The following is a 14,096-nucleotide window of genomic DNA, read 5'->3' as shown; positions in this document are numbered from 1 at the left end:
TAAACATTCTTGTATTATCATTAAACACCTTTAATTTATTAACTATATGTGTTAAACCTGCTTGCATTATCACTAAACATCTTTAACTTGTTAACAATATTAACTATATGTGTTAAACATGCTTGTATTATCTTTAAACACCTTTAACTTATTACCAATATTAACTACAAGTGTTAAACATGCTTGTATTATCTTTAAACACCTTTAAATTGTTAACAATATTAACTATGTGTTAAACATGTTTGCATTATCTTTAAACATCTTTAACTTGTTAACAATATTAACTATTTGTGTTAAACATGTTTGCATTATCTTTAAACACCTTTAACTTAACAATATTAACTATGTGTTAAACATGCTTGTATTATCATTAAACACCTTTAACTTGTTAACAATATTAACTATATGTATTAAACAAACTTGTATTTTCATTAAACACCTTTAATTTATTAACAAAAACATATATTTCATAAATAAGTAAATATAAATGATATATATGAATGAGGTAGATCCCCACGACTTGATCAATTGAAAAGTAGCTCGTCTGCAGAAAAAGTGTGAGCACCCCTGCTCTAGCGGGTGACTTTTCAAATGATTCTACACATTCGCAGTGGCGCTACTTTTTGTAGCAACACTTTTGCCGCATACTTGACATATTAAGGTCTGTTCAACATCTTCCCGCTTGAAGCCAAACCACCGCCAGACGATGGACCCCCTGTTGTTTTTCTTGGGAATTAATTCTTCCTTCATTTGTTACCAGATTCGCACCTTCTCTCTCTCGTATTACCACTCGCACCACAGCTAACTTTACACCCTCTCTGCTCGGCGAGGGCGTATGACGTTGCACGCGTGACAGTATGTGACGTATGTAAGAAGGTGCGCTTGTTTTACGTCTCTGCGAGAAGGAGAGACAAGAAAGAGTGAGAAGAGCCTGTAGTGTAATGCCCGCAGCGTGAGAAGGTATACTCCAATATCACCATATAGTCATTTTCTATATCGCACAGAGACAAACCCGCGATATATCCAGTATATTCCATACATCACCCAGCCCTAGTTTGTAGTTTTTAAGGCTGCATGTCAGCCATTGCCCCCAACCCCGGCCAGACTTGGGACACGCCTGCTTTAGAAGACTGCGATACATCATTATGTAGCAGACATGATGTTCCCCCTCACTGAGACGTGCAGAGGGTGATGAACCTCGCCTCCAGCAGCCAAGAAGCCACTAAATAAATCATATTTCATAATCCTGCCCAAATCCTCTCATCACCATGACAACAGGCAGCAAGGACAAGGGAGTCATGATTCATGGACACCTTCCTTTTTTTTATGTATCTCATATTCATTCACTTTTTTCATTTGATTTGTCCGTTTGTGTGTTCTGACGTATGACTCCATTGTTTATTATCGCACTTATTTGTTTTGGAGAGGAATTCAATGCCTTGTTGGATGATTGAGGTGATGACCTCATGCGATGAAGGACCTGTTGCTGGGGAACGCTGTAGTTCACTGCAATTAAGTGTGTGTGTTCTTGTATTTCTACCCTTCTTGAGACGTCAACAAGGAAAAGTAGCTTCCATATGAGGAGGTGTGACATAAATCATGGTCCCAATACGGAAAACCTAACAGAGAATGTCTCATTTAGGCCCTGGAAAGCCTGGAAATAATATGTATCAATAAAGAACTGTAACTTTTCCTACTAAATGTATTATTTATTTTTATTTTGGGAGAAAAAAAAATATATATACGCCATGTAATCGCAAATTGTGTTCACTTAAATATGGTCTGATTATGCAAAAATATATTGTAGCGGTACCACTGCTACGCACTTCACAGGAGCCAGGTGTGCCAAGTCGAACAAACTTTTTAATGTACATAGATTATATCACAGGTTTTCTCTCCAGCAGGATGCCACTTTTCAGCCACGTCCGTATCCTCCTCCTCCCCTCCTGCTCCCGGCCGCTTACTGTTAAAGACAACAGATGATTAGATTAACACGTACAAATCTAATCACTCAAATCAAATCAACAGGAAGTTGGCAATTCCCCCTTCAAGACAAAAAAAGTACTAAAAACAGTAACTTTTGCCTCTTTGAGCTGTAATTTGACCCCCTTAACATGCTTCAAAACTCACCAAACTGAACGCACACATCAGGACTGGCAAAAATTGCGATCTAATAAAAAAACCTAACCCCAAATTTAAAAATTGCGCTCTAGAGCAATTTTTGACTAAAACGGAGAAAAAACTGCTCCTCGGAAGAAAAAAATGACAAAACTGCCTGTAACTCCCACTGGGAAGGTCGGAGAGACATGGAACAAAAACCTCTATGTAGGTCTCACTTAGACCTACATTTCATAAATTGACAACCCCCAGCAAAAATCAACAGGAAGTTTGCTATTCCCCCTTCAAAACACATTTTTTGTAAAAACCGGTCACCTTCCTTCAAAAACGAACTCCTCTGAGCGCGTTTGTTGTTTCGCCTTCAAACTAACACATGAGAGAGATTGAACCCTTGTGATTACAATGACAGAAGCGCTTTTTTTCTAACTGCTCCGGTTTTGATTTTATGACCCTTCAAAGACCCGCTGCGCTGATGCTGCTGCGCTGCTGTTTTTTTAAGATGGCTGCTTAAAAGCAGGAAGCACCAACGTGCCCACACAATGCAGACAAGGTAGGTACACTAGACAAAAGTCTTGGGACACTTCAGACTAAAAGTAAACAAAAGTATTGGGACACTTAGGACTAGCACCTGCCAAATACGCGGGCCCGACCAATGCTGCTTGCAGCTTTAATCTACAGGTGTGCCAAGTCGAACAAACTTTTAATGTACATAGATTATATCACAGGTTTTCTCTCCAGCAGGATGCCACTTTTCAGCCACGTCCGTATCCTCCTCCTCCCCTCCTGCTCCCGGCCGCTTACTGTTAAAGACAACAGATGATTAGATTAACACGTACAAATCTAATCATCTGCCAGCTGTGTCACACCGATAGTGCTCGTCCTCAGCACCATAGGCAGAGGCGGTGACCTTTGCTCCTGCAGGCGCGCTAGCCACACCTCCCTCCACATATATGATCAAACTTTTTTTCAATAGAAATAACATAGTACCAATAATGATTTCAAAGCAAGTTATCCATCAAACTGTGCAATGTAAAAGTAGCAATATATTTCATGGTCAAATTGTGAAATTTACTGTGGTTTTTACAGCATTTTTTGCTAAATATAAAAAACAGTATTTTTATATATTTTTTAAACTTATTACAGTTTTTTTTACTGTAATAAACTGTGGTGCCGTTTTGGCATTTACAGTAAAAGATGGTGAAATCTATCAAAATGAGGTGGGTCCCAAAAAGGAGGGATTTTCCAAATTGACTGTCTCTTTTAAAAGTGCTCCCTGTCTGGCCAGCATATGAAATAACAAGTGTGTGTAAGAAATTGAAATGCGCCCCTTTTGGCCAAAATTAATTTAAAAAAATAAAAATAAATATGTATAAAGAGCACCGGTTTGGCTCGCCACTTCATTTTATTTGGCCCTCGAAAGCCCGGAAATATGTATCAATAAAGTACTGTAAATTTTCTTACTAAATGTACTTTATTTTTATTTTGGGAGAAAAAAAAAAATGTACTCCATGTAATCGCAAATGATGTTGTCTAAAAAATATATGATCAAACATTCAAACCAATTTTTAAATAGAAATGAATACTGATAATAATGATTTCAAGGCAAGTTATTGTGCAATGTAAAAGTAGCAATAGATTTAATTGTCAAATTGTGAAATTTACTGTGGTTTTTACAGCATTTTTCTCCTAATGAAAAAAAACAGTACTTTTTTTACTGTAATAAACTGTGGTGCCGTTTTGGCATTTACAGTAATACACCCAAAAATCTACACTTGTTGATTTGTGGTAAAAATGAACAAACTGGCAGCTCAGGTGCCAACATTTTACTGTAAAATTGCATTTTTTTTAATTTACAGTAAAAAAATCTAATGTAAATTTTGCAGTAAAATTCTGGCAATTTTTTTTTAACCATAAAAACAGCAGTACTATTTTTCCATTTACAGTAATATACACTACATTTTGAGGTCAAATTATTGCAACTTACCAAATTTTTTACTTACATTTCAGTTCAAAAAAAATAAATCCACCAATAAAATGCATTTTAAAAAATGTTTTTTTTTTTAAAGGTTACTGTAAAATCCCAATTTTTTTTTACTTACAGTAAAAAAACAAATGTACATTTTACAGTAAAATTCTGGCAACTGAGCTGTCTTTTTTTTTTTAATTTTTTTTTTTAACCATAAAAACAGAAGTATTGTTTTCCCATTTACAGTAATATACACTACATTTTGAGGTGAAATTATTGCAACTTACCAAATTTTTTACTTACATTTCAGTTAAAAAAAATAAATCTACTAATAAAATGCATTTTAAAAAATGTTTTTTTTTTTAAAGGTTACTGTAAAATCCCAATTTTTTTTACTTACAGTAAAAAAACAAATGTACATTTTACAGTAAAATTCTGGCAACTGAGCTGTCTTTTTTTTCTTCTTTTTTTTCTTTTACCATAAAAACAGAAGTACTATTTTTCCATTTACAGTAATATACACTACATTTTGAGGTGAAATTATTGCAACTTACCAAATTTTTTACTTACATTTCAGTTAAAAAAATAAATCTACTAATAAAATGCATTTAAAAAAATTTTTTTTTAAAGGTTACTGTAAAATCCCAATTTTTTTTTACTTACAGTAAAAAAACAAATGTACATTTTACAGTAAAATTCTGGCAACTGAGCTGTCTTTTTTATTTATTTTTTTTACCATAAAAACAGAAGTACTATTTTTCCATTTACAGTAATATACACTACATTTTGAGGTGAAATTATTGCAACTTACCAAATTTTTTACTTACATTTCAGTTAAAAAAAATAAATCTACTAATAAAATGCATTTAAAAAAAATGTTTTTTTTTTTTTTAAAAGGTTACTGTAAAATCCCAATTTTTTTTACTTACAGTAAAAAAACAAATGCACATTTTACAGTAAAATTCTGGCAACTGAGCTGTCTTTTTTTTTTTTTTTTTTTTTTTTTACCATAAAAACAGAAGTACTATTTTTCCATTTACAGTAATATACAGTACATTTTGAGGTGAAATGATTGCAACTTACCAAATTTTTTACTTACATTTCAGTTAAAAAAAATGAATCTACTAATAAAATGCATTTTAAAAAATGTTTGTTTTTTTAAAGGTTACTGTAAAATCCCAATTTTTTTTACTTACAGTAAAAAAACAAATGTACATTTTACAGTAAAATTCTGGCAACTGAGCTGTCTTTTTTTTTTTTTTTTTTTTACCATAAAAACAGAAATACTAGTTTTCCATTTACAGTAATATACACTACATTTTGAGGTGAAATTATTGCAACTTACCAAATTTTTTACTTACATTTCAGTTAAAAAAAATAAATCTACTAATAAAATGCATTTTAAAAAATGTTTTTTTTTTTAAAAGGTTACTGTAAAATCCCAATTTTTTTTACTTACAGTATAAAAACAAATGTACATTTTACAGTAAAATTCTGGCAACTGAACTGTCTTTTTTTTTTTTTTTTTTTTTTTTAACCATAAAAACAGAAGTACTATTTTTCCATTTACAGTAATATACACTACATTTTGAGGTGAAATTATTGCAACTTACCAAATTTTTTACTTACATTTCAGTTAAAAAAAAAAAAATCTACTAATAAAATGCATTTTAAAAAATGTTTTTTTTTTTAAAAGGTTACTGTAAAATCCCAATTTTTTTTACTTACAGTAAAAAAACAAATGTACATTTTACAGTAAAATTCTGGCAACTGAGCTGTCTTTTTTTTTTTTTTTTTTTTACCATAAAAACAGAAGTACTATTTTTCCATTTACAGTAATATACACTACATTTTGAGGTGAAATTATTGCAACTTACCAAATTTTTTACTTACATTTCAGTTTAAAAAAATAAATCTACTAATAAAATGCATTTTAAAAAATGTTTTTTTTTTTTAAAAGGTTACTGTAAAATCCCAATTTTTTTTTACTTACAGTAAAAAAACAAATGTACATTTTACAGTAAAATTCTGGCAACTGAGCTGTCTTTTTTTTTTTTTTTAACCATAAAAACAGAAGTACTGTTTTTCCATTTACAGTAATATACACTACATTTTGAGGTGAAATTATTGCAACTTACCAAATTTTTCACTTACATTTCAGTTAAAAAAAATAAATCTACTAATAAAATGCATTTTAAAAAATGTTCTTTTTTTAAAAGGTTACTGTAAAATCCCAATTTTTTTTACTTACAGTAAAAAAACAAATGTACATTTTACAGTAAAATTCTGGCAACTGAGCTGTCTTTTTTTTTTTACCATAAAAACAGAAGTACTATTTTTCCATTTACAGTAATATACACTACATTTTGAGGTGAAATTATTGCATCTTACCAAATTTTTTACTTACATTTCAGTTAAAAAAAATAAATCTACTAATAAAATGCATTTAAATTGTTTTTATTTTTTTTTAAAAGGTTACTGTAAAATCCCAATTTTTTTTACTTACAGTAAAAAAACAAATGTACATTTTACAGTAAAATTCTGGCAACTGAGCTGTCTTTTTTTTTTTTTTTTTTACCATAAAAACAGAAGTACTATTTTTCCATTTACAGTAATATACACTACATTTTGAGGTGAAATTATTGCAATTTACCAAATTTTTTACTTACATTTCAGTTAAAAAAAATAAATCTACTAATAAAATGCATTTAAAAAAAAAATTTTTTTTAAAAGGTTACTGTAAAATCCCAATTTTTTTTACTTACAGTAAAAAAACAAATGTACATTTTACAGTAAAATTCTGGCAACTGAGCTGTCTTTTTTTTTCCATTTATTTTTTTACCATAAAAACAGAAGTACTATTTTTCCATTTACAGTAATATACACTACATTTTGAGGTGAAATTATTGCAACTTACCAAATTTTTTACTTACATTTCAGTTAAAAAAAATAAATCTACTAATAAAATGCATTTTAAAAAATGTTTTTTTTAAAAAGGTTACTGTAAAATCCCAATTTTTTTACTTACAGTAAAAAAACAAATGTACATTTTACAGTAAAATTCTGGCAACTGAGCTGTCTTTTTTTTTTTTTTTTTACCATAAAAACAGAAGTACTATTTTTCGATTTACAGTAATATACACTACATTTTGAGGTGAAATTATTGCAACTTACCAAATTTTTTACTTACATTTCAGTTAAAAAAAATAAATCTACTAATAAAATTCATTTAAAAAAATGTTTTTTTTTAAAAGGTTACTGTAAAATCCCAATTTTTTTTACTTACAGTAAAAAAACAAATGTACATTTTACAGTAAAATTCTGGCAACTGAGCTGTCTTTTTTTTTTTTTTTTTTTTTTTTTACCATAAAAACAGAAGTACTATTTTTCCATTTACAGTAATATACACTACATTTTGAGGTGAAATTATTGCAACTTACCAAATTTTTTACTTACATTTCAGTTAAAAAAAAAAAAATCTACTAAATAAATGCTTTTTAAAAAATGTTTTTTTTTTTAAAGGTTACTGTAAAATCTCAATTTTTTTTACTTATAGTAAAAAAACAAATGTACATTTTACAGTAAAATTCTGGCAACTGAGCTGTCTTTTTTTTTTTTTTTTTTTACCATAAAAACAGAAGTACTATTTTTCCATTTACAGTAATATACACTACATTTTGAGGTGAAATTATTGCAACTTACCAAATTTTTTACTTATATTTCAGTTAAAAAAAACAAATCTACTAATAAAATGCATTTTAAAAAATGTTTTTTTAAAAGGTTACTGTAAAATCCCAATTTTTTTTTACTTACAGTAAAAAAACAAATGTACATTTTACAGTAAAATTCTGGCAACTGAGCTGTCTTTTTTTTTTTTTTTTTTTTTTACCATAAAAACAGAAGTACTATTTTTCCATTTACAGTAATATACACTACATTTTGAGGTGAAATTATTGCAACTTACCAAATTTTTTACTTATATTTCAGTTAAAAAAAACAAATCTACTAATAAAATGCATTTTAAAAAATGTTTTTTTAAAAGGTTACTGTAAAATCCCAAGTTTTTTTACTTACAGTAAAAAAACAAATGTACATTTTACAGTAAAATTCTGGCAGCTGAGCTGTCTTTTTTTTTTTTACCATAAAAACAGAAGTACTATTTTTCCATTTACAGTAATATACACTACATTTTGAGGTGAAATTATTGCAACTTACCAAATTTTTTACTTATATTTCAGTTAAAAAAAACTAATCTACTAATAAAATGCATTTTAAAAAATGTTGTTTTTTTAAAAGGTTACTGTAAAATCCCAATTTTTTTTACTTACAGTAAAAAAAACAAATGTACATTTTACAGTAAAATTCTGGCAACTGAGCTGTCTTTTTTTTTTTTTTTTTTACCATAAAAACAGAAGTACTATTTTTCCATTTACAGTAATATACACTACATTTTGAGGTGAAATTATTGCAACTTACCAAATTTTTTACTTACATTTCAGTTAAAAAAAATAAATCTACTAATAAAATTCATTTTAAAAAATGTTTTTTTTTAAAAGGTTACTGTAAAATCCCAATTTTTTTTACTTACAGTAAAAAAACAAATGTACATTTTACAGTAAAATTCTGGCAACTGAGCTGTCTTTTTTTTTTTTTTTTTTTTTTTTAACCATAAAAACAGAAGTACTATTTTTCCATTTACAGTAATATACACTACATTTTGAGGTGAAATTATTGCAACTTACCAAATTTTTTACTTATATTTCAGTTAAAAAAAACAAATCTACTAATAAAATGCATTTTAAAAAATGTTGTTCTTTTAAAAGGTTACTGTAAAATCCCAATTTTTTTTTACTTACAGTAAAAAAACAAATGTACATTTTACAGTAAAATTCTGGCAACTGAGCTGTCTTTTTTTTTTTTTTTTTTTTTTACCATAAAAACAGAAGTACTATTTTTCCATTTACAGTAATATACACTACATTTTGAGGTGAAATTATTGCAACTTACCAAATTTTTTACTTATATTTCAGTTAAAAAAAACAAATCTACTAATAAAATGCATTTAAAAAAATGTTTTTTTAAAAGGTTACTGTAAAATCCCAATTTTTTTTACTTACAGTAAAAAAAACAAATGTACATTTTACAGTAAAATTCTGGCAACTGAGCTCTTTTTTTTTTTTTTTTTTTTTTTTTTTTTTTTTACCATAAAAACAGAAGTACTATTTTTCCCATTTACAGTAATATACACTACATTTTGAGGTGAAATTATTGCAACTTACCAATTTTTTTTACTTACATTTCAGTTAAAAAAAAATAAATCTACTAATAAAATGCATTTAAAATTTTTTTTTTTTTTTTAAAAGGTTACTGTAAAATCCCAATTTTTTTTACTTACAGTAAAAAAACAAATGTACATTTTACAGTAAAATTCTGGCAACTGAGCTGTCTTTTTTTTTTTTTTTTTTTTTACCATAAAAACAGAAGTACTATTTTTCCATTTACAGTAATATACACTACATTTTGAGGTGAAATTATTGCAACTTACCAAATTTTTTTACTTACATTTCAGTTAAAAAAAACAAATCTACTAATAAAATGCATTTTAAAAAATGTTGTTTTTTTAAAAGGTTACTGTAAAATCCCAATTTTTTTTTACTTACAGTAAAAAAACAAATGTACATTTTACAGTAAAATTCTGGCAACTGAGCTCTTTTTTTTTTTTTTTTTTTTTTTTTTACCATAAAAACAGAAGTACTATTTTTCCATTTACAGTAATATACACTACATTTTGAGGTGAAATGATTGCAACTTACCAAATTTTTTACTTACATTTCAGTTAAAAAAAAATAAATCTACTAATAAAATGCATTTAAAAAAAATTTTTTTTTTTAAAGGTTACTGTAAAATCCCAATTTTTTTACTTACAGTAAAAAAACAAATGTACATTTTACAGTAAAATTCTGGCAACTGAGCTGTCTTTTTTTTTTTTTTTTTTTTTTTTTTTTTAACCATAAAAACAGAAGTACTGTTTTTCCATTTACAGTAATATACACTACATTTTGAGGTGAAATTATTGCAACTTACCAAATTTTTTACTTACATTTCAGTAAAAAAAACAAAAAACTAATAAAATGCATTTTAAAAAGTTTTTTTTTTAAAAGGTTACTGTAAAATCCCAATTTTTTTTACTTACAGTAAAAAAACAAATGTACATTTTACAGTAAAATTCTGGCAACTGAGCTGTCTTTTTTTTTCTTTTTTTTTTTTTTATACCATAAAAACAGAAGTACTATTTTTCCATTTACAGTAATATACACTACATTTTGAGGTGAAATTATTGCATCTTACCAAATTTTTTACTTACATTTCAGTTAAAAAAAAAAAATCTACTAATAAAATGCATTTTAAAAAATGTTTTTTTTTTTAAAAGGTTACTGTAAAATCCCAATTTTTTTTACTTACAGTAAAAAAACAAATGTACATTTTACAGTAAAATTCTGGCAACTGATCTTTTTTTTTTTTTTTTTTTTTTTTTTTTTACCATAAAAACAGAAGTACTATTTTTCCATTTACAGTAATATACACTACATTTTGAGGTGAAATTATTGCAACTTACCAAATTTTTTACTTACATTTCAGTTTAAAAAAATAAATCTATTAATAAAATGCATTTTAAAAAATGTTGTTTTTTTTTAAAAGGTTACTGTAAAATCCCAATTTTTTTTTACTTACAGTAAAAAAACAAATGTACATTTTACAGTAAAATTCTGGCAACTGAGCTGTCTTTTTTTTTACCATAAAAACAGAAGTACTATTTTTCCATTTACAGTAATATACACTACATTTTGAGGTGAAATTATTGCAACTTACCAAATTTTTTACTTACATTTCAGTTAAAAAAAATAAATCTACTAATAAAATGCATTTTAAAAAATGTTGTTTTTTTTAAAAAGGTTACTGTAAAATCCCAATTTTTTTTACTTACAGTAAAAAAAAACAAATGTACATTTTACAGTAAAATTCTGGCAACTGAGCTGTCTTTTTTTTTTTTTTTTTTTACCATAAAAACAGAAGTACTATTTTTCCATTTACAGTAATATACACTACATTTTGAGGTGAAATTATTGCAACTTACCAAATTTTTTACTTACATTTCAGTTAAAAAAAATAAATCTACTAATAAAATGCATTTTAAAAAATGTTTTTTTTTTAAAAGGTTACTGTAAAATCCCACTTTTTTTTACTTACAGTAAAAAAACAAATGTACATTTTACAGTAAAATTCTGGCAACTGAGCTGTCTTTTTTTAAAAAAAAATTTTTTTTACCATAAAAACAGAAGTACTATTTTTCCATTTACAGTAATATACACTACATTTTGAGGTGAAATGATTGCAACTTACCAAATTTTTTACTTACATTTCAGTTAAAAAAAATAAATCTACTAATAAAATGCATTTTAAAAAATGTTTTTTTTTTTAAAAGGTTACTGTAAAATCCCAATTTTTTTTTACTTACAGTAAAAAAACAAATGTACATTTTACAGTAAAATTCTGGCAACTGAGCTGTCTTTTTTTTTTTTTTTTTTTACCATAAAAACAGAAGTACTATTTTTCCATTTACAGTAATATACACTACATTTTGAGGTGAAATTATTGCAACTTACCAAATTTTTTACTTACATTTCAGTTAAAAAAAATAAATCTACTAATAAAATGCATTTTAAAAAATGTTTTTTTTTTAAAAGGTTACTGTAAAATCCCACTTTTTTTTACTTACAGTAAAAAAACAAATGTACATTTTACAGTAAAATTCTGGCAACTGAGCTGTCTTTTTTTAAAAAATTTTTTTTTTTACCATAAAAACAGAAGTACTATTTTTCCATTTACAGTAATATACACTACATTTTCAGGTGAAATTATTGCAATTTACCATATTTTTTTAACATTTTAGTTTTAAAAAAAAATTAATAAAATGCATAAGAAAATAGTGTAATAATAGTTTTCACTGTTAGAAGCGGCCCTCTGGGGCCAAACATAACTGATGTGGCCCTCAGTGGAAACCACTTTGACACCTCTGTTGTAGAGACATACTGTAATAACTTGAAGTAAATAAAGATTACAAACCAAAAAATTAGCTAAAAGCTTACCTTTTTTATATTTGCATAGTATGTATATATCATTAATGTTGTAAATACACGTCTTTATATATCTAGAAAGGCTGGTCCTAAAGAGGTAGGCATTTTTCTCAGGTCTCAAGAAGGTAACAAATACAGGAATGTGTGTGAGTCCGAGCAGGGAAACTCTTCCTGCTACTTCCCCCTGCTTCACCTCATGAATAATTCATGTGTCGCTCCCTCCTCACAGGTATCCGGCCTCAGATAATGAACGGGCCCATGCACCCGCGCCCCCTAGTGGCGCTGCTGGATGGGCGCGACTGCACCGTGGAGATGCCCATCCTCAAGGACCTGGCCACCGTGGCTTTCTGCGACGCTCAGTCCACACAGGAAATACACGAGAAGGTACAAGTTTTTTTTTTTTTAAATCAACAGAGCTTGGCTTATTTTTACACTTGCATAAGAACTTTTAATGAAGGCTTTTTTATCACCAGTTTGACCCTGGAGTCAAAGCACAAAAGGAGCTTTAAAGTCCTTGGATTAAGCGTCCAGCTCCCCTCTGGCTACAATGAATTATTTTTTTTTTTAAAAAGTCATATGGAAATTCCTGGCGTTGCTAATCCACTGTGGTGAAGTTAATTCTGTTAGCGAGTTGTGACTTTAAGCCTGTTATTTCTTGCCTTTGCTTCAAGGCTGAAGCTGTTTGATACACTCTTACTTATGCTGTAATAATATCCACTGGAAAAGAGCTCATGTTTGCCCGGTTACTTGTTGCTAGGCAGGATTCGTGAGGCAGACTTAATTACAACGCAGTGAGGATTGTGAGTTTATTCCTTCACTTTGATATCACAGTGCTCTGTATTTATTATAAAAAAAAAGCATGTAACAAATACATATTTTGTGTAGGGATGTAAGGATAAACAGCATTAATGATAACCGCGGTAAAACTTCTGATCAAAAATGATCGGAAAACCGCGATTCATAAAACCTTGCAGACCGACTAGTAGGGATGTCCCGATCCAGGTTTTTGCACTTCCGATCCGATACCGATACTGACCGATACTGGCCTATCCGAGCATGTATTAAAGTTATTTAGCCTACTTAGTTGTCAGAATCATGTTGAAAAGGGTTTTAGTACTCTTGATAACAACTAGCCAGCTGAATTAGGGGAGTTTGAATAATACACAATGGTTGGTAACAAGAAACTGACCTGTTTATTCAAGGATAAACACAAAATAGACAAAATTACACATGACAAACAGAAATGGCATCATTGAAACTAGGGCTGGGCGATATGGCCTTTTTTTAATATTGCGATATTTTAAGGCCATATTGCGATACACGATATATATCTCGATATTTTGCCTTAGCCTTGAATGAACACTTGATCAGAATCAGCTTTATTGTCATTATGCAAGGTAACGAGATTGAGGCCATTCCATACAGTGCGATGTGTGCATGCTAGAAAAAGAAAAACAATGTGCAAATATATAGAAATATAAAAAATGTAGAAGTGAATGTGAATGAATATATACATGAAAAAAACAAAACAAAAACAGGGTGGTTGGTGGAATGGGTTATTGCACCGAAGAGAAGGCAGTTATGAGGGACAATGGGGCAGTCCGTTCAGGATGGTTATGGCCCTGGGGAAGAAGCTGTTCTTTTGATGCATATAATCACAGCAGTATGATGATTCTATGTGTTTTGATTGATTGATTGAGACTTTTATTAGTAGGTTGCACAGTGAAGTACATATTCCGTACAATTGACCACTAAATGGTAACACCCCAATAAGTTTTTCAACTTGTTTAAGTCGGGGTCCACTTAAATTGATTCATGATACAGATATATACTATCAGATATATACTATCATCATAATACAGTCATCACACAAGATA

General features: G+C 28.5%; 1 protein-coding gene across 4 annotated transcripts in view; it reads left to right on the top strand.

The window, feature by feature from the left end:
• The window catches only part of LOC133577325 (C-terminal-binding protein 2-like), a 205,025-nt gene that overhangs the window by 155,954 nt on the left and 34,975 nt on the right, over nucleotides 1-14,096 (top strand). For all 4 annotated transcript variants that reach the window (XM_061931253.1, XM_061931081.1, XM_061931334.1 and 1 more), the window contains one exon: nucleotides 12,449-12,603. In XM_061931253.1, coding sequence (XP_061787237.1) covers nucleotides 12,449-12,603 — 155 coding nt within the window. The remainder of the gene's footprint in view (nucleotides 1-12,448; nucleotides 12,604-14,096) is intronic.

Source organism: Nerophis lumbriciformis, linkage group LG02 (genome assembly GCF_033978685.3).
Source record: "Nerophis lumbriciformis linkage group LG02, RoL_Nlum_v2.1, whole genome shotgun sequence".
Lineage (NCBI taxonomy): Eukaryota > Metazoa > Chordata > Actinopteri > Syngnathiformes > Syngnathidae > Nerophis > Nerophis lumbriciformis.
The sequence above is the reverse complement of the archived record's forward strand: the minus strand, read 5'-3'. Positions and strand labels throughout refer to the sequence as shown.